Here is a 20968-nt window from a genome sequence, read left to right on the forward strand (position 1 = left end):
TTGGATGGTAACTATAGGTGCTCAGAAGCTGGAAAATGTTTCACCTTAGTTCATCATATGTAGACTACGGACTTCAGATGTAGGCAGCCATTCTCAAAACTCTTGGTCGAGATCTGTCTTTTGTGGTCTAATACAGTGTATTTGCCAAGCTGCTTTTCAGTTAGCTGTGCAATTTGCAAATTTAAGAAAGACATGTCTCTTCTTTCACATTCAAGGATCCATCTCAAAGGAATTCAGGATTACCATACAAATTATTATTGTGAAAGATAATACCTGGAAATCTATTATTTGTCTGTTCTCTGTATTTTCTCCTAATTTGGATAAATCAGCATAAAAAAGCAGAGTTCAAAATCACAGGCTTAAAGACTGTAATTCCTTTTCTGCCCTTTACTGCTCCCTAATTAATTAACGTTGAAGTCACTTAAGAAAGTAAAACCTAGCCCTTGTCTAGGTGTATGTGCCTCAACTTCCACAGAGATGCCTGATTAGTAAGTTTAAGACATGGAGGAAGCTCAGGCAAGTGAGCCAAAATAATTTTCCAACACAGGATATATTTTATTCCATCTAACAATCCACATGTTTTTATAGCAAGTCCAGAAAGCATCATACCGCACACTTACAGTAAATCACAACCCTCAAAAAGACTCCTTGATCTTGAGTTGTGAATCACCTTCAGCCGTTATGTCCAGTCTTTATCAGAATCTTACTGGGGGCATTTGTAGTGGAGCTCATAACCCAGATGACAGCAGATGTTTTCTGCAGCAATGACACTCTTATGTTGGTTCCTACGAGTTATGAAGAGCCCTTATAAATCTCTGTGTACAGTTTTCAGGCATTTTCTTTTCTCTTCAGCTCACAAGTACCGTGTTTAAATCACTGCCCTGATACTGGAGATGGTGAGTGTAGCATTGCAAGTGGAATAGTCACATAAACCAGCATCAACAGTACGCAGAGGACTGGACCCAATGAAAATTGTGACACGACACATGTAATTCAGTGTACTATGTGCTGCAACAGAAATGGCTTCTGCAGCTAAACTCATACTGAGCTAAACTCAGTTCTTGAACAAGTGTGCTCAATAGAAAAACCAGGAGTTCCTGGAATAATTGGCTGAAGTGTGGGGGCAAGTAGCTGTCTGTGGGGAACAGAAGAATAAGCTGAATTTGCTAGAGTTGGGGGTGGGTTGGCAGTTAAGGATAAAAGATAATTTAAAAAAATAGTGGCAGCACAGAAAGCATCCAACAGAAAACATTTCAAGGGTGATTAGGAAAATCCTCTTCTTTTCCATCTCCGAGAAAACAATTCAAAACCTTCCTCTTGGAGAAATGGTGCTCAATATACTGCCAATTTGCATCTAAACTCTCCCAGATAACCAGTCTTGAGTGATTGTGAAAAGCATTACATGAAACAAACAAATACTGACATGAAGAAATTTAGATTATTGAATAAAATGCTGCCACTTTTTTTTTTTAATTTAAAAAACAAAACAAAGTAACATGAGAGATTTTAACAAATTCTGTTACAGGCTTCATTTTTGCTTTTGTCTTTTTGGGGCTGAGAGATTTCCCCAACTGTTACAGTGATGACCACAATATAAACTGTTTAGACATGTACAGTTTTACTTTTTCTCTTAGTTTAAAAAACATTAACATTATAGACAATTTTCCTTAAAGATGTTGTGTACGGAAATTATGCTTCCATAATATCTCTTATTTTGCAGATTCTGTATTCCGCAGAAAAAAATTGAGATGGATTCTGTAGATGGCTCAGTTACAGCACATTGGCATACGCAGGTTCTTCCTCAGACTTAACATAATTTCTATTTTTTTCTTCTTTCTGTGAATATTAAATGAGAGTGAGACTACTTCATTTGAAATGCTTATTTAATTTCCACTCTCTTCATTTTCTTTGTTTGCTGAATTACATTTCCATATTAGAAAAGTATGTAGAATTGTCTCCCCTGACTAAATGGTTCAAATGAGCTCTGAGTAAAACCATTTAGATATAATTCACAACCATGTTTTATAATGTGGTTTTATAACAACTAGCTAAGACTGTTACTGTATCTCACTATGTAGTGAATTTCTGCAGGCTATTATCATTGCCTCCAGGTTATTGTCAGTATCCTTTAATACTGCGTAACTGTATCTTAATAGAGGTATTTATGGCTACACAATATGTTATTAAAAGCTATGTAAATATTTCAAGACTTTTAATCAAATGCTTGCAAAGAGATGTTTACTCCTTTTAGAGTCAGCACTCAATTGTATTAATGAATTTTTCTCACCATATGTACATACCTGAAAGGCAATTTGTAGCAATATGTCATGAAATTTCTGCTTTCAAACTGAATCTCCTTTTGGAACACAAATGGAAAAAGTTCCACAGTATTCACACTCCTTGCTGCTTTAATTTTGTAAGTAAATAAAGGACTAGATAAGGGGAAAAGCAGTGATTCCCCTCCCCCCCCGCCCCAGCTTTTGGGACCTCATAATCATTAATTTGCCTTTTTTTTTTTTTTCCTGTGTACGCTCTACACATTGTTTGGTCAAATAAATGGAATTTCCCAAGAAAGCAGACCTCAAATTAAAAGGTAGGATCTTGCTGCCTGTGGCATCAGTGGGCAAACACATGGCTCTGCCTGGAGAAACTCAATTGCCTGGGAAAAAAAAAATTCCTTGCACTGAAGTTGGGTTAAATTTTCCATGCCAGAACAAATCCTGGTGCATTAAGTAGCATTATATGCCCATGGTTTTTTGTTTTTTTTTTTTCTTAGGCATAGCAGATGCTTTCCCACGTAAGACCATTTACAACTGATATAAGCTACTGGTAAAAACATTTCAGAGAAGAACTGTCCATCTGCTTTCAGACACCATAGAAAAATTGTTGTATTTCTCTGTACATGTTGATTTCTAAGAATTATGAACACTGATAAGCAGGGAAAGGTACCATATTTCTCAGCTGATTATGGAAATGTTTTCTTCTTCTATTTCTCAGCAAATGCTTTGCTTGTTGTTTTTAAGATTTACATATGCCTGAATGTGTTATCATATTCATAGAACTGAAGAAATACTTCCACTTTACTTTTTTGAACAAGTAAGAGTACGATATGGATCTCGAAATGTCAGTGATCAGCATAGATCTCAAAATGTAGCTCAATGACATCTGTTTCAGATTTTTGAGAATGTCTATTTCTCTACTTGAAGAGCCAAAATTTTCCTTAGGGAATAGGTTATTATGTAGAAAATAGAAATTCTAAAAATTAAACTTCATGCTGGTAGAATTTAGAAAATAAGACAGCAACAATTCCTTCAAATATTACTACAAGTAAGTTTCCATTGAACAGGAACTGCTAAGAACACTTGCTCTCCTTTACAACTAATCATTAGAATTCCAGTACAGTTGACTAGTAATCTGAACAGGAATCCAAAAGTAGAATTCTGAGCTGATTTACTAGTTCTGAGCTGATTTACTAGTTCAGCAAATATGATGTCTTTAAGACAATCGTAACAGTGACTTTGCTCTGTGTCATATATTGGTTCACATTTCTTGACTTCGAGTCTGTGAAGACCCTGAGAAGGAAGGAAGCCTAAAAAAGTTATTTGCTTACAAGAGCAGCTCTTAATGGATGAGTCATTGATTGAAACCAGACTGATTAAACCAACTCTGTAGTGAGAGTATAATTTAAGATACTACATTTACAAACATACAAAAATTCTGTATCAAAAGATAAAAGACACATGGGGAAATTTGCCATTTTTTTTTCCATTCTAAAACATTTCCTAGAATGGTTTTGTTGAAAACAGGAACTCACAGTGATTTGAAAGGGGCCACAACTTCACTGATTTTCCAGGTTCATTTCTTGTTTATTGAATTTGTTAGAAAAATTGTTTTTGGAGAGTGCAAAAAGTAATTCTTAAACAGGAAGAACTAGTCTGAAACTCTATTAATAACCAACTTATTTTTATTAGAGCAAATACAGTTGTGAAAACTGTACATTATACATTTTGGGTCAAGAATTATAAATAAACTCATAGATAAAGAGTTCATTCTTTGACAGCAAGAAACTTTAAATAGACAAAATGACATTATTAAGTACATTGGCAGGCTTCATTGTGCTGTCCAAAATGTAGTGTACAGTAAAACAACCAATTATAAATAGCCTTTCATGTAAAATACAGCTGTGCACATTTTAGAAAAATACCAACAATTTGTTTGAGCTTTGTTTTAAAAAAGCTTATAAATCATACATATTTATAAATGGTACTAACATGCTTACTTAAATTTATAAACATTTTCATAAGCTTTGTTACCCATTATTTCCAGAGCATATAGTATTTTAAATAAACATTTAATAGGAATTAAATATGTCAGTTACAAAATTACCTCCCATGTAAGGAGACGGGGTGATTTCACTGTTTGAACATTTTGTCCATTATGTCAAGGCTTAAACAGTAACTTTTAAAACTTTGTTCTTATTTAAAAATTACTTCCCTAAATTTAAAACACAATTTTGACTCTTTAAAAAATAAATATACAAGTTTTATTTTCATTTGCTCTCTTTCTGCTTTCTTCTTTATCCACACTGGTCAAAACACAGGATTCTCAACATACTTCTGTAAAAAACACCACGGTGTTACTGCCCTGCTTAGAGCTGCTTTGCTGCACAATATTCAGTCTGCACCTATATTACTTTAATACGCTGCATCAAAAGATAGCTAATGTACTTTTAAGAATGTTGCCCATTACACCATGCAAACACTTACAAAGTTTACAAACATGTTCAAAAACTATATTGTATGAAATATTGTCTAAGAGAGAGAAAATAAACCATAATACAAGCCCTTTGCTTTTTGTATTTTGAAATTAAAATATTTACTTTCCAAATGATCACACCACGTATTTTCAGTAAATCAGCATGCTTTTGATTAATATAGGGTACAGTAATTACAGTATAATGGCACATAAAAGAAACATGATCACATCATTGTAACAAAGGGCTGTGAAACTACTTAAGACAAACTTTCCAAATGAAAAAAATTGAGGCTTTTTAAATGCTGAGGTAAAATTATAAATGGACTTCAAAGACACTGAAGGCATCGAATCAATAAACAATCACTTAACTTGTCTAAATGCTCTACCTGAATGTATTCAACACAAATCTAGTGTTTAAAAATTACGAAAATTTATTGTGAGCATTAGCTAGCTTAACTGTCACTGGTATTAATATGCACTCAGACAAGACTTTATTTTAACTGCTGGCAAAATACCTCAGTGCTGAAACATAATAATTCAAATCACCAATTACCACAGTACCAGAATTAAAAAAAAAAAAAAAAAGTCAACATGCAAACCCCATATCTTGTCTTTCTCAGATTATTCTGGTATTTCACCTCCTGTTCAGAATGTACTGATATCAACTTCAGATTCTTAATTTTTTTACTAAGAAGAATTTGCTTGCTATTGGCATAAGCATTTGAGCACTTTTAGGAAGATATCAACAGCGTTAAATTTTGCAGTCATGGTATATTACTTCCTAAACCTTAAAGCAAAAAGACTTTTCAGGTTTAGGAAAATGAATTAAACAATTGCATCTTCAGATTAGAAAAAGAGGTTTCCTTTTCTGCTTCTGCCACTAGGCAGAACTGGTAGCGCTCTCCAGGTTGGACTACACACTATGTTATGGCTATACATCAAATTTCATAAACAACGAATGAACAGAATCATGCACAGGCAAATGAAACTCAATCTCCCAGAACACTGCAGGAGATGTTAAAAGCAGCAGGTAATGGAATAAGACTGGTGACTGATGCTGCTAACTATTTCTTCTAACGAGATAGGAGTGAACGCTGGAATCACTTCCACAGCAACAGAATCCTCTGACCACATTCCTCTGGCAGTCGTTTTCCCATCTCCCCACTAAAAACATCAGACGGTAAAATAGTAAGGCAGCTGTTAGCTTCCATCAACAAAAAGTGCAGCTCCGTACATTTCCAGTTTAGTCACACTCTGCTGGAACAGATGGAGAAGCCAACGCACTTCACCGGCAGGGCTGCTTCAGCAGATTATTTTGTTTGTTTTCCGACATGGCTGCTTGCTTCAGCTTTCAGAGGACCCCAAAGCCACAAACCATCAGCAGAGTAACTGATCTGGGCCCCTGGCTGAATTTTCCAAGTTTCATCTCTCTTGCGCCCATCCTAACGCCAAGCCTCCTTCCCTGTGTCTGAGTATGCCTGGTGCCATTTAACAGGCTGATGACACAACTGCAGAGAACTGTGGGCTAACACCACTAGTTGTCATGACTTCACTGAAGGGTCAAAACAGTTACATAATTAAATAACTATGTTGAATCACATTCAGGCATAGCTAAAATTAAAGTAGGGAACGTTAAAAGTATGCAAATAAATTCAATCTTTATAATTTGAGGTGGGGTAGATGTGGTGATTGCATATGAAAACAAGACCTTTCTTACCTTTCCTAATTCCAATCAAGTTAGAAAATGGACAAAAAGAATGGCTAAACCAATATTCAACAGCATTACCAGGGCAATCATGACTGAGTTAGGGCCCTGCAAATAAAATAAAGATAACAAAATTAATGCAACCTTCCACAGAGTGCACAACAACAAACAGGATCTGACATTATCATTTCTACGATTTTTGACTCTGGTCTGAAAGATTACTTAAATATCAAAGATACAGACTCTGCTCCTGAAACTTAGCTACTACCCTTGGTTCTCAAGTGAGCTAAATATCACCTCTGTGAAAATTAACTGGATAAACACAGGTAAGTATATTATTACATTGTTCTCAATCACACTGGGAATAACGGTCTGACAACTGACTGTACAAACAAATTAAAACAAACCCATAAACACAAAAATGGTATCAGCTTAAAATAAAATAAAGAACGCAAACTTGAAGCCAGAGCACTGTTCCTCATTCATACAGTGTGTTCCTTCTCTGATGCCAACCCATTTCAAAACAGAAGGAGTTTCTGCATGATGCTGTGTTGTATGAAAATAATACCTTATATATATATATATTTTTTGTTAACCAAATGAAAAAAAAAAAAGTTATTACTACTCCACCAAAAATCCCTAGCTATGTTTCCATTAGAGATGAAAAAAAAAGATTTTCTGTCTGCAAAATTAAACATTTGTTTTGATCTACTTTGGCACTTGGTCATAAATCCTTATCTTATATACCTATTTAGTGAATAGATGAAAAGCCAAAATACTGCTTCCCTTCCTAGCTAGAGCTAAACTTGGCTACAAAACTAGCTCTTGATTATTACATAATTTTAGTCTTTCTGTGAAGGCAAAGAACAAAGTTTTTAATTCTTTTCACCAGTTTCAGAAACCTTTTTTTAACATGGATGCTTTCTGATAAACAACTTCAAATAATGTATTCAACAGATGGAAATTCTCAATTCTTCCACTCTTCTCTTAAGTAGTATTCGGTATAATACAAAATATTTTCACAGAGATTTGTATATGTTCCTATTTTAAGGTGCACATTTAGTGTAAGTAGAAACAGAAAAACTCCTCACTCAGACAATACTTTCCTAAAACACAAGAAAGCCCACCAGAAAATGTCTCCAGAAAACTGATCTACCTAAGGATCACTGGCTCCCATAAGAATGAATCCATTTTATTAGAAATTATGTATTTTTTTTGACTTTTCACAAGAAGCTTGCTTTGTAGAAATTCATTATGCTTCATGGCAGCAGTAACATTAGCTATGCAATTTCTGGAATGATCAAGTAACTTGCTCTTAGAACTTCGAACTTGCTCTTAGAAACTTGCTTTAGCAGTGTAATTGGGAAGCTACTGAAAAGTATTTGTGTCACTACATGCTCTCATCCTGCAATAGTCTTATTAAACACTTTCTACCAGAATACACCTTTACACAGTAGTAAAGATAGCAGGCCAGATGTGGACTGCTAAGTTCTTGAATAAGTCACAAAATAAGTTTTGTCAAGCACTGCTTAAATCCTGGGGAAGTCTAACCCCAATTGGCACTTCTATCCATATAGGTTATGAAGTTCCCTTTGTACCTACTCAGAGACATCTGTACATATGCCAAGAAACTAGATGCTGAAGTGATTTAGACCATCAGGATGCTCTTTAAATTTTACTGCAATGGTATTAGCAGCAACATCTGCCTTTTTCTTAATGACAGAATGTCAAAAATATTCACTAGAAAATCAAAGACTATGGCTTAGGGTCACCTTATTCAAGGGGATTTTGAATACCAAATTCCCACTTACCAGTGGTATGTTTTAAACATCGGGTCACAGAACAGAAGTGGAACCATGTTCCCTCCTTCCTACTGGAAGCAAGCCACTATGCGCCAAAGAATATGAGATGCTTGGTGACAGAGAACAGGCATAAAACTAGAGCATGATTCCAGGTGTGGTTATGTTTCTGACCACAGGACTGTAAGCAGCCTAATTGTGGTAGTGTGCAACTTGAGCTTCATTTCTTCTTTCTCTTTCTGGCACTGTCACAATTGTGATAGCTGTGGTTCTTCTATACTTTCCTACTGTGAAGAAAATCCAAGTACCCACCAATACATTCAGAACTGATGACTGTCCCCAGTGATGTCTGGAAATTCTGAGATTTATGCATGAAAGCCATATTGAAAGACTTTGAACAGCAAAATATGCTTAACTTGAAACCACAGCTAATTTGAGAATGTCTCAGTTTTGCAATCTTGCATGCTGGTGTCAATACCCTCAGAGTGAATTATTTTTTCTTTTGCAAAAAGAATCCCAGAATCTCATATGACAAACTAGAATAACACATACACGCTAATGATACATATCACTCGGCAAGGAGTGTCATTACACTATTGATTTGCACTCAGATTTGGATTCAGCATCTGTAGGGACTAAGTGTAACCAAAATCAAGTCCATAGATCCTTCGTAGTTTGGCCTCCCACCTAAAAATTTTACAGTTACATTGCATAGGAATTGCAATTAACCATGAAGGAGATCAATGCCTAAAGCCATTAAAATTTACTGCAATTTGGGTGTCTAACACTTTACATATTTTAAAATAAAATCCATGGAAATCAAGTTGACTTACTCCTACTGAAGACCTACTGGGAGTTGACAGGAGCCAGGAACTTATTCATTACCTAAAATATCCTGAAACAGCATCCTGATAGCTGCAAGACAGATTTTGGCTGAATGGCAAGTTGGAAGTACAGCTCAAACAGCAACTCGGTATCATTAGTGCACAGTCTTACAGAATTAAGGTTGGAGGAGGAAGAGGGAACTTCTCTACAAATGCATCTATCAGGTTAGACAGGTTTAATAATCTCATTACAGTAACATGAGATAAATTAGGTTAAAAAAATAAGGGGTATGGTCTGAATCAAGAGATCTCTCATTCTGAATCAAGAGATCTCACCTACAAAGACGGAAGAAAATGACATGTTAAGAACTTGGTTGCTGAATTTATATGAAGATCAAAGAAAAATGTGTAATCTATTTATGATAATAATCTAATGAGTCTGTGCTTTAGACAAAGAAATCTCATCTCCTTCAGCCTGCTCTGTGCATTTCATTTCCTATTCTCCTAACTAAGACTTTGAGCCCACAGCAGTTTCTTGATACACTAGAAAATGATCAAAGAACATTTGTAGAGTATGTGGTTATTATTCAGTAAACCACTACCTGTTCTATAGACACTTATGAAATGAACATTTAATGCTTTAAGACAAATACCATAAATAAGACTTTGGTATCCTGCAAAGGCTTAAAATAGCAAAAGCCAAAATTAGTCTGAAGAGTCCAAGAGTGACTAGCACAGGTGCAATAAAGAAGCTGTAGCAAAAAAAGTCCAGACCTGCTTAAAAACTGCCCTTCTAGCTTCTAGTACGTCAGTCGCTTACGCAGTTGAAAATATATCCACACATTAGGTTTTAAAATGTGGAGCAAAGAAAGTTATTTTCCTAAAATGTAGAGCCAGGAAGTATTAAGACTAGTATTATAATCCCATTGCATTAGGAATGTCAATTAAATTTAGCATAAAGTTCTTGTTCAGAGTTTTTTTTAGGATCAGGCAAATACTGATCTATTTTTCTAACATCATGTTAGCTATATCCCTTACTAACTGGATGCTAAGTGAACAAAGAGATGGAAGTAGAAACACAGTAGGCAACATTCCGATAAATGCAATGATTTTAGAGAGAGGTAAAAAGCAGGCTAAACAGTCCATGTGGCTTACAAATCTTGACCTACAAAACAAAACCAAAAAACCCTGGCAGTATCATAGAACACTAGTGTCTGTGTTTCTCCCTCTCCCAGGGCAATGCAGGGACACGTCAGACAAACCAAACGTGTACTCATAAATATAAGCTACAATGGTATTTTTTGCAATTCAGTCCTATTTTTTATCCAAATCCAAGACAATCTCAAATCACCTCACATTCAAGGTGCGATAGCAGCATGCAAGTTGATACTAGGGCTAGAGACTGCGAATGTGCAATTAGAACAACGGTTAATACTGGTTTGCGGTTCAATGTCTGTGCACTCTTTATACTGCATTCTTTATATAACATAACCCGAAGGTTCCTAATGCTCAGTGAAAAAAGGGTGATTTACCCCCCATTTAATAGGACAAATGTTTACAAACAGGCAACTATTTTGGAGCAGTTGTTGAACAGGGACTTTGGCACAGTGTTTTTATGCATGTTTTCACCTTGACAAAACTGTGACAGAGTCCTATGGCTCTTTCTTACAAGCTCTGGAATGATTCTAAACTTTAATTTTGAACATTAGAACATAAGAATGTAGAGAAATACATTTATATACTTTAAGTGCAGTGTGGGCATAAGTATGTGCTGATATTTTTCAAGTATAATGCCAGAAATGGAGATACTAAGAGAATCAATACTGTTGCTGTAACAAATTTATTGCACAGATAATTTCCAATAACATTCTTAAGGATATAACAGATTCACAGAAAATATGATCCATGAATTTTATTAAAATAGGTGTCACAAACTTCTCTGTAAGTAAAGTTGTTTAATGTTCTTAATCCAAATTAATGCATATGGATATCTTAAAGGTCTGTGTTTCACTCAGATGTGAGAAATGGCTTTTATTTGTAGACATGGAAGGAAGAACTGAAAATTGTACGTCCTATATCTATGTTTTTAATGCAGTCTCACTGGAAAGCCAGAAAAAGCACAGCACAATTTTATTGAACACTTTCAGATAATCTAATGGAAGTGCTCAATGAATGTTATATATTAATATTTTATACCCAAACCGTGTTTTCTCATTGTCTTTTCACGGGAGTGGGAGTTTGTTTTCTTACTAAATTTCCTAACAAAGATATTTTTAAAATTTTATGGAGGATCTAATGCAGATGTGCTTTCAAATCACAGCAAAATTATTTGTCTGGATGAACGTAGAGCAATTGCAATTCCAAATAAAACAATTCTCTAATGCAGCCCTAGAATTCTAAAGTCTCTTAACATTCAGAACTGCTTGGGATAAAGAGAAGTACACTAATCTGTTTTTTCCTCAGCAATTGTTCACTTTCAGGAAATTCATTCTATAGGGGCAAATGTATAGACACAAGTGGAAGATATCTTTGAAAAATAAACATTCTACATATCCTTCAAAATGTTGTTATATTAAAAATGAGTTCCTCAGCTCTACCTTCTCTCCTTATTGTCATGCTGGGAGTAAGAGTAATGCGTTTAGTGTGCTCCAAATGAAGCAGAGGGACAGATCCTAGATGACCTATAATACCAGTAAACAAACAGTAGCTAATGTACAGTATCTGATTACTCTTCCACCTTTCCTGGTAATAGGCTATAAGTTCACAGTCCTTATCCTAATTGTTCTATAAGGTCAATAAACAGCAGTTTAGGTGTCTTGCTTGGTTTCTTAATTTGAAGACTCCCTCAGCTCCAAACCATGATTTGGTCTGGATGCAATGTAAGAAAAATAAGGACTATTTCTAGCCACTTATTTTCACCAGAGCTGAACGAAAAATTTCAATTCGGGCTGAAATTCTGTGTGTGCTCACTCGACATTTACGAGCCTGACAGCTTTGTGTTACCCTAGATAGGAGTCATATCTGTGAGATTTGAAAGGTTAAAGGGCTGATATCAGCTGTAATACAGATTTGCAGATTACAAAACCACTGTGAACATCTAGTTCGACCTGTATAAAACAGAATATAAGCTTCCTGCTAAACTATAGGATGTCATCTTGGCAAAATGCTCATTATTGAACTATTCAGTGATCACTAATGAAAACTGATGTTACATGTAATTAATTTCATTAATAGCGACTTAAATTAAGACTTTTAATCTAAATCTGTCCAGCTTCAACTTTCACCTACTTGTTCTTATACAATTGCATATTAGCTTGGGAAACTATTTTATGAAGTGGACTTACAAAGTGTGATTTAATGTGTCAAACAGATTTTCTGCCTTGAATATCTGCATCCTTCATTGTAACACATTTTAATTACTCTTGAAGCTCTTCACAGGTCTTTCCCTTAAGGTTTTTACATTTTAAATCTCTGATTTATGGATACTGTATTTTGTTCCAGAAGTGGTTGCACCAGTGCCAAAACCAGATAAAATAGTCTCCCATGTACTCTTGCTTAATCTTTCCTGTTGATAAATCTAAGGATTATACTAACGCTTCTCATCAACAGCAGACTGGGAGCTCATCCTCAGTTGCCTCTCTTGCTCCTGATCTACCAGCCTTTTCCAGTTCCCCTGCTGCATGGCCAGGCTTTATCAACTGTCTTTCAACACACAATCTTGTATTTTACTGTACTACAGATAGATAATTATACTTGCATCTTCTCTATATGGTGATTTGGATCAGTTTGTACTGGTTATCTGTTGTCTACATTATTTATCAGCTTCCTAGTCTCTGTGTCTTCTGCAAACTTTATGGGCAACATATGTTTATTAAGAGAACATTTATGTTCTCTTCCATGTCATTATTAAGCATGTTAATAAAGCAGTGCAGCAGAATTAATCCAAGAATGACCTCACCAGCATAATACCGAATTACCAAATTACTGTTTTTTTTCCAATTACTTTTTGAAAATCCTCAGTCAGTGTTTTAAAAATGATTTTAATGTGACATTTAGTCTTTGCATTACTGTGGCTTCCTTGTCATAATAAATAATTGTGTAAAAGCAAATCAAGTGACCTTCTTGATTGAGGGTATCATTCCTCTGCCACTTGAAGATGACAAGCTTATCTGACAAGATCTTTTACAATGCATGTTGGCTGGAAATTCTTTTACCATTCATTTTTGAAATTATTTATTAATGAAGTTTGGTGTCATTCAACTGTTTTGCCTGAGCTCTGTGTTAGACTAGCAGGATCTCATTAATTGGGTCATTCTGTTTATCCTGTTTTAATAATGACAGTTATTTTTCTACTGGTGTACCAAAAATGATTCAGAAAAATAATGCTTATTAAAAAACTATCACAATTATTTAGACCTCCTCGTTTGCTAGATGTTCAGGATCTAAAACTAACATATTCCTGAGTTTCTCTTGGGCAGCAATAATTTTATTATCATCAGAGGTTCGGAATTCAAAAATCTTTTTTTTTTTTTTGAAACACAGAATAGAAATGCTTATTAGTTATTTATCTTTTTCAGCATAACTATCAATAGTTCTGTTATTTCTAAACAACATTCAGATTCATAGTGATCTGAATATTTCAGTTTTTGATTTGATATCTTTAATATTTTAGTTTTAAATTTCCTTCTCCATTTCCTGATAGAGAAAGCTAGATTTTTCATTTCACACTAAAACCCAAGCATTGTTAGAAGTATGCATTTTAAAACAATACATATTTAGATGCACAATTGCCTTTTTTCAGAGACTACAATCAACACAGAGAGGAAAATGAAGATAGGAGAATGTCTGGACTAGGTCAGACTGAAGGGGAGCATCCTGCCCCCAACAGTAGTCAAAAGCAGAGCAAGTGTGTACAGGGATACTTCTTCCCAAATACCCTCCAGTCTCCAACAACTTGTTGCTCAAGAAATTCCAAAGCCCTTGAGGTGGTATCCTTGTACTAATAATTCTCAATGGACTTTTCCTTAAATATGTCTGTCATCTCTGGAGCCCATACAGACTTCTGACTGCTTTTTTGCCTTTGATGTTCTTTGACCTGAAGTTCCAAAAATGCAACACATGATGGCTAGACTACAGTATATTGCATAAATTTAATTGGATGCCAAATAATTTGCCATTACCAGGTTTTCATGCTTTTCAAAATTACCTTTCTTTAAGCATGTGAACATAACCCCTGTGTTGATACTAATTACATTGAAATGTACTGTAAGGGTAGCTGCAAATTATACAGCTCCTGATGACGGTCATCAGTTCCTTAGGCACTTTAAAAATTGATGGGGAAAAATTGCTGAATTTTGTTTTTAACAAGATTTTTGGAAGAAGCTACAGAATGTGCAGTAATTTCTATATCATGGCAACAGCCTAGCTGTTCAACTTCTAGTGCTGCCCAATTATCCACTGAGGCACAACAAACATTGCTTTGAAGAAAAAACACAGAAAGATATTTATATTTGCAAATATGCATGCACACACACACAAAACACGTAAATAAACATACACACTAACATACTCTTAAAGAATATACAATACTCTCGTGTTTACGGATGCAATAGAGATTTGTATTTCAAAAGTCTGTCACTATCTGGCTATCAACTGTCCTTTCCCAGTTTTCAAAAAGAATATTATTAAGGACTGGAACAAGTGTTCCCCACTCCATTTGGGTGTAGAGGGTTCTAGGTAGCAGACTGTATCCCAATAATGACTTAACAGAAGTCTGAGCCTTGCCTGTCTTTAGGTTGAAAAGCTCAGCACACAGAAAAGGGCAGTGAAGGTGAAAAGCTTTCCTATAGTACTTACCGAGCTGTTTGCTACTTCTTTTTCCACTGCTGAAGATGACTCATTATTAGCTGGATTCTTTGGTGCAGCAATTTCTGGTTTCTTAACTTTTGTATCAGGTTTGTTTTCTTTGGCATCTGGCTTACCCCCAGATCTAGCAGGACTTGGTTTCTGTGAGGGTGGTATCCGTGCAAGTGTTGATGGTAATGGGTTGACATATTCATCATCTTCTTCCCTGAGCTCCTGTGGAAGCACTGTTGGATTCATTTTTACATAATAGCCATGGTAGTGACCATGCAGCTCCCCATTCTCTGTGCTGATGGGATTGTGATGGGCCGAAAACTTTGACTGGTGTTTCACAGCTATCTCCTCCTTCACTGGTGCTTTTGAATATAAAGGCTTGTTAACTGTGGGTGTTATATTCTCAGTGGCTAAAAGCTTTTTTTCTTGATTGAGTCTTGCCCCAGAAGTGGAGCTTTGCCTTTTCAGATGTTTTGAAGGAGAAGGCTCAGAAGGAAGAGGAGGACTATGCCTCGGACTTGCCTCTGGGGTTCGAGGGGGTGTAGTACCTTTTCGATAAAAGTGAGGTGATTCTTTTGGGGTAGTTGGTTTTTCCTGAACTTTTTCTTCAGTTTTTTCTTTCACCTCCATTCCTTCTTGAAATTTTTGTTTGATATAATCAGGACCTGAAAAATAGTATAATAAAAATATTAAGATTAAAACAAAAATAAGACTTCACAGTAAAATTGCATTGGGATGTCAGACTAGTCGGTATTGCTAAAATGCTGGGGAAGGGGGTGTTACTCAAAAATTCACTGACTTCTGTACAGATTTACCGTAACTCACTTACTAGTTGAAGTTAATAAGTTACTGTAGTTTTAGATAATTCTTGGGACTCCTTACTGATTTGGTTCAGTCACTTTATGTCTTCAGCTTTGCAAAGGGTAAAAAGGATATAAATAATCTCTGAGGAAAGTCTGAGGGACTGAAAACTAACTTACCTTACATATCTATCTATTTATCTATCTATCTATCTATCTATCTATCTATCTATCTATCTATCTATCTATCTATCTAACTTTTTATTTCCTTTCCTAAGAGCTATGTTTTGAGGTATGCTTTGCTTAATTACCGTAATCTATTTAACTTCTACCCTCATGACGATAGCATCTGTTTGACATGGAAGTATTTAACAATCAGAATGATATATCTCTTCTGCCTGTATAATCCACAGGAAATAGGTCTTGAGTCAGTTTTTTTTTTTTCTGTATGCGTGCACATCAGCATATCTTACAAAAACGTATACGTGCCTTGAACTCACACACACTGGCTTTGTCTTCCTAACCTGATCACACTTCCCGTATGAAGACCCAGGTAAACCCCACTAGTGGATAACACAGTTCTGCTTCGAGGTTAGGAAGACAAATTCTCTCACATTCACTAGGGAAATACTTATACAGCAGCCAGTATGAAGGATATACTTGCACAAAATCCTAGCAAAACACCCACGAGCACACTCACCACTAGTGAGGAGTCAGTGATCAAGGTGTATTTTTATGCACTTGTTCACATAAAGACAAGCTGCCTGAGATGTTTTGCTCCAGGTTTTGGTTGTCTGATTTAACAGTTTAGTGGAAAGACGGGAGCAAAAACTCTGTTGATGGAATTAAATTGCTGTAAATCTGTCTGTATTGTGGGCAGCATTATCTACATTTCTTCCTAGAGGCCACATCCCAGATTCCAGGATCAGGCCTGTGAGAAGTCAGAAATGGGGAACTCTGTTAACAGAGAACTGCAATAATCTTTGGCATGTTCAATAACAGCTCTTGCCAAATACAGTGAAACTATTTCTCTGCTTCTATCTTTGCTAATACAGCTACTTTCCTTTGATTTCTTTATCTTCTGTAAGTGAGGCTTATTTGTGTTTCATGTCAGAGAAATTCTGTGCCCAGAGAAAAATGTCTGCACACATTTTTCTCCTTTGAGTTTCTAGGAGGTTCTAGCTGTGCTAGGCAGATACCGTGTTTTTACAGATGCCAGGAGCGTATGCATCATTACACAGCACTGAGATGAGAGGAAGGAACAAAGAGCAGCATGAAGTTTTCGGAAGTTATGAATCATCTGGTAAGTAAGCATTGTTGAGAATGAGAATTAGTTGGCAAGGAATTGCTTTTGAGGAGGAGAATCACAAGGTTTTCGGTATCTTTGAAAACCACTGGTGAAAATAGGGAGTTGTTGAAAAAGAAAGCTGGACTTAGACAAGTCAGAATTTGTTCTCAAATGATGTTTGAGGGGGAAGCTTTGAGGAGGTAAGTCTGCACAAAAGGACTGGACTAAAGGTTTGGTTCTTAGGGAATTTTGTAATCTTCTTGCAATCTACATTCATGCTAGATTGCTCCTTATGGTGAGAGCATCTCAGTCTGGAACACCCTCTCTTCAGCCTTACAAGTGGCATCCAAACTGATCTTGCGTGTACCCCCTATAGCAAGCTGCTGCAGCTCTTTCTGAGCTAGATTACTCACATCCTGCAACAGCTTTCCACTGCCCAATATGTGTAAATACCTGACATTTACTAATGTATCAGAGCACTTGGATTGAAGGCACTTTGGTAAGAAACACCCCTGGGCCTCACAAAATGTCAGCCTTCTCCACTGTTTCCTGTGACCACCTAAAAGCCTTCCATGACTGAACAGAGTGACTGTCTCCTCTCAAAACCTCCAGACAGTTTTGGAATTTCTGAACCAAGGAGGGAGCCAGCTCTTGGCTGCTCAGGTCTCCATGTAGAGCGAAAAACAACAACAACAAAAAAAACCCCAAACCAACAAAAAATTATCTTTAACTGGAATTCTGTGATTCTGTGAACTCTCCAAGGAAGTTAACTGTCAACAGGCTAAAAGTGTCATATTTTTACTGGGTATTTGGCAGCATTTGATGCTAAGTGACACTGAGCCCAACTAGAGAAGGCTGTAGCTCTCTCATCGAAGTAAAGTCTGAGGTGTCTGATAAGACACAGAGCAATTGCTTCAACATAACAGAGCAAACCCCCTCCCACCCCCAAGCCCTCCAGTACATCACATACGACTATTAGAGATACATCCCTTGCATCCAACCCTGCCAGACATGTCTTTCCGACACTTGAATTCTTGGCTCTGTTCTGAAGTTAGCTTTGGAGGCTCGCCAAGGACTTTTTTTACGTCTGTTCACTGTATTCAGTACAATCAGCTTATGCACCTGTCTGAACCACTGACTCTAAGCAGAAAGAACAAAGTTCCTGCTTTCTTCTGAGGACTACAAATACTTGTCAGGACTTAGCATGCCCCCATTGTTAAAGGCATTATCTAACAACAGAGACATGGGCCACAGACGACTCCTTTTTCTTCTGTGTAAGTGCACTCGACAGCATGATTCTGAAGGAACGAGGGCCATAGGCGTTTGGAAAGGGAGTCACTAACATTTGATCCCAGAAGGTGGCTTAACTGCCTGTTCTTTATAAGGAATCCTTTATAGGATTTGAAGGTGGGAAGAAGGTAGGGCTGGCTTACCTGTCTAGGAAATAATCATGGAGTTCTGTTCTGTTTTTAGTTCAAGAAATGTGTAGATATATTACTCCATATGATACTTCTGTGTGCCTAAGAAGAACCTGATCCAGAAAGCAGAACCAAGACATGTTTTCTAACCAAGATCAGGTTTCTTTGTAGATGAACCTATCTGTTTTCTCATGCTGACTTGCTCATCCTGCTACCACCTGTTCAAAATTGATGTGCCTTTGCTGCTGAAGTTTAGATTTGGGGCAGTTTTGGTTCATACAGCTAACTGTGAAGCCAGCAGTTGGATGGCACCACTAAAGCATGAGTTAGCCAGCAGCTGAGGGGAATAGCCTCTGAAAATGGAAAGGACTGTGTAGATATGTGCAATGTATGCATGTGGAGTTGGATCCTGTAGTGAACTGCTCTGCTTTGAAGAACATTTTATAGAATCATAGAATCACAGAATATCCTGAATTGGGAGGGACCCATAAGGATTGTCAAGTCCAACTCCTGGCTCCAGACAGGCTACCTAAAAATTAAACCATATGTCTGAGAGCATTTTCCAAATGGTTCTTGAACTGCAGCAGGCTCGGTGCCGTGACCACTTCCCTGGGGAGGCTGTCCCAGTGCCCGACCACCCTCTGGGTGCAGAACCTTTCCCTAACCCCCAGCCTGACCCTCCCCTGTCCCAGCTCCATGCCGTTCCCTCGGGTCACTGTCCCCAGAGAGCAGAGCTCAGCGCCTGCCCCTCCGCTCCCCTCGTGAGGGAGCTGCAGGCCGCCATGAGGCCTTCCCTCAGCCTGCTCTGCTCTGGGCTGAACAAATGTCATTTACTGCTGTTGGTGAAGGATGCTTTGGTTTGGTTGCAGACACACTCATAGTTCTTCTAGATCTAGAATTTCTTGTGGAGTTTTTGTGTAACATGTCCTTCCTCCTGGAAGGTCTCCAGTAAGTGATGTGACAGCATGGCCAGCCCTGTAAACGAGAAGAGAAGGGTGCCCTGGTTCTGCCACGGCATTTTTAGAGAGGTGACAGCCGCATGCTTTCTCCCATGGCCTAGTGAGGTATACATATTAGCAGCATGGTGCTGTTTCAGGATTGCGGCTCAAGCAGTGCCTGAAAATGTCATCTTGCAGGATAGTGTAAATGCAGTCAGTGTTTCCGAAGAAGGCTAAGAAGACACTTTGTGCCTTATCAGCTCAGAATTAAATCTGAAGCTCAAGACAGATTACAGAATGCAGCTTGGATAGTGAGAAAAAAGGTGTGGATATATATTCATATATTCCAGCTTCAAGCTGTACTCTTGCCTATTCAGTCTGGCCTGTTTCACTGATTTTGACCTCTGTGTGAAGAGGAAGAGATGAGGATATAGGAATAGGGTGGGACTGAAGGAGGATGAGTTCTGGAGTTGATGAAGGAACCAGGACTCCTTCCAGTAGGGTTAGTGACCCTTCAAGGAACAATTCTGAATTCCATAGTCTATATGCATAACTGAGTAACCTGGCATAAATCTCATTTTCACAACTTAATGACCTTTTGCCTCACTTTAGTATAGTCATTTCTATATCCTCAAAATTATTAAGCTAATCCTTCTTTTAATTGGAAAAGCAGTCCTATACAGTAACATATCAGAAAAAAAAAAAAAGATGCTTTGTGGTAGGACTGCAGGACAATACATTTAAAAACAAAAAAACAAAAAACAAAACACAAAAACACTTCTGTGGTTTCCTATTACTGTAAAGTAATACAGTAGTTCTTAGTAATATACAGAATTAAAATATAATGGAATATTGAATTAAAATAGTACTATGTAAACTAAAATATTCTAGAATATTTTAGTTCAACACAGAACTATTTTCTGTAAGAGTTAGTCCACTGCATCCTAATCTCTGGCAACTTTCCATTTACTCTAGTATGACCTTGGACATGCCTTACTTGGTCCATGTGTAAAGAGTCTACACAGCAGACACTCAAGTTTGAAAGTTTTTCCCTGAACCAAAATTATCTAAGACAGGGAATTGTGTTGATATCAACAAAAAATTTCAACAGGAAACATTTTCACGGTGCCAGGAAAGTTGTGTGAAACTTCACTAGGACATAAAATCTGATTCTGGGAGGAGCAAAAATTTGGGGAGAGTAGGTTTTCCTGAGCTAAATTTGAGACACTAAGCAATATGAATGAGAGCCTCTTACCATGCTATGACAGCTGATAGTCCTGCAGCCCTGCACTATATGTGACTGAAGCAGGGTCTTCTAAGACCCTATAGACAAGTGCAGGCTACAGGATCTGGGTGTCTCTGGTCCTTTTGGTGGATTGGCATTCCACCTGTAAACTGTCTGGCTGTTGCACAAGAGGTGCATCCTCCTCCTTCGCTTCCTCCTTTCCCCCCTCCTCCTTTTTCTCCTCCTCCTGTTCTTCTTCTCATTTCTGAAGGCCAAGCTACAACTTTTAAATCACTTAAAAAGGAATTTGGATGGAAAGTGCTGTTATTATATACCCTCTGCAAAAATGCTAATTTGGGA

At 37.0% G+C, this 20968-nt stretch overlaps 1 protein-coding gene across 6 annotated transcripts in view; it reads right to left on the reverse strand.

Annotated features, from left to right (window-relative positions):
- Positions 1 to 3946: 3946 nt before the first annotated feature.
- Positions 3947 to 20968, reverse strand: part of JPH1 (junctophilin 1) — an 87515-nt gene continuing 70493 nt past the window's right edge. The window contains exons 4-6 of one of the 6 annotated variants that reach the window (XM_080581631.1): positions 14940 to 15604; positions 6473 to 6568; positions 3947 to 4616 (exon numbers count right to left, since the gene is read on the reverse strand). In XM_080581631.1, coding sequence (XP_080437757.1) covers positions 6488 to 6568; positions 14940 to 15604 — 746 coding nt within the window. In that variant the 3' untranslated portion in view covers positions 3947 to 4616; positions 6473 to 6487. Of the gene's footprint in view, positions 6569 to 14939; positions 15605 to 20968 lie in introns of those variants that run through there. The other 5 variants (XM_080581632.1, XM_080581630.1, XM_080581629.1 and 2 more) reach the window with 5 other exon arrangements.

The sequence above is a fragment of the Anser brachyrhynchus genome (assembly GCF_964034855.1).
Source record: "Anser brachyrhynchus genome assembly, chromosome: 2".
NCBI lineage: Eukaryota > Metazoa > Chordata > Aves > Anseriformes > Anatidae > Anser > Anser brachyrhynchus.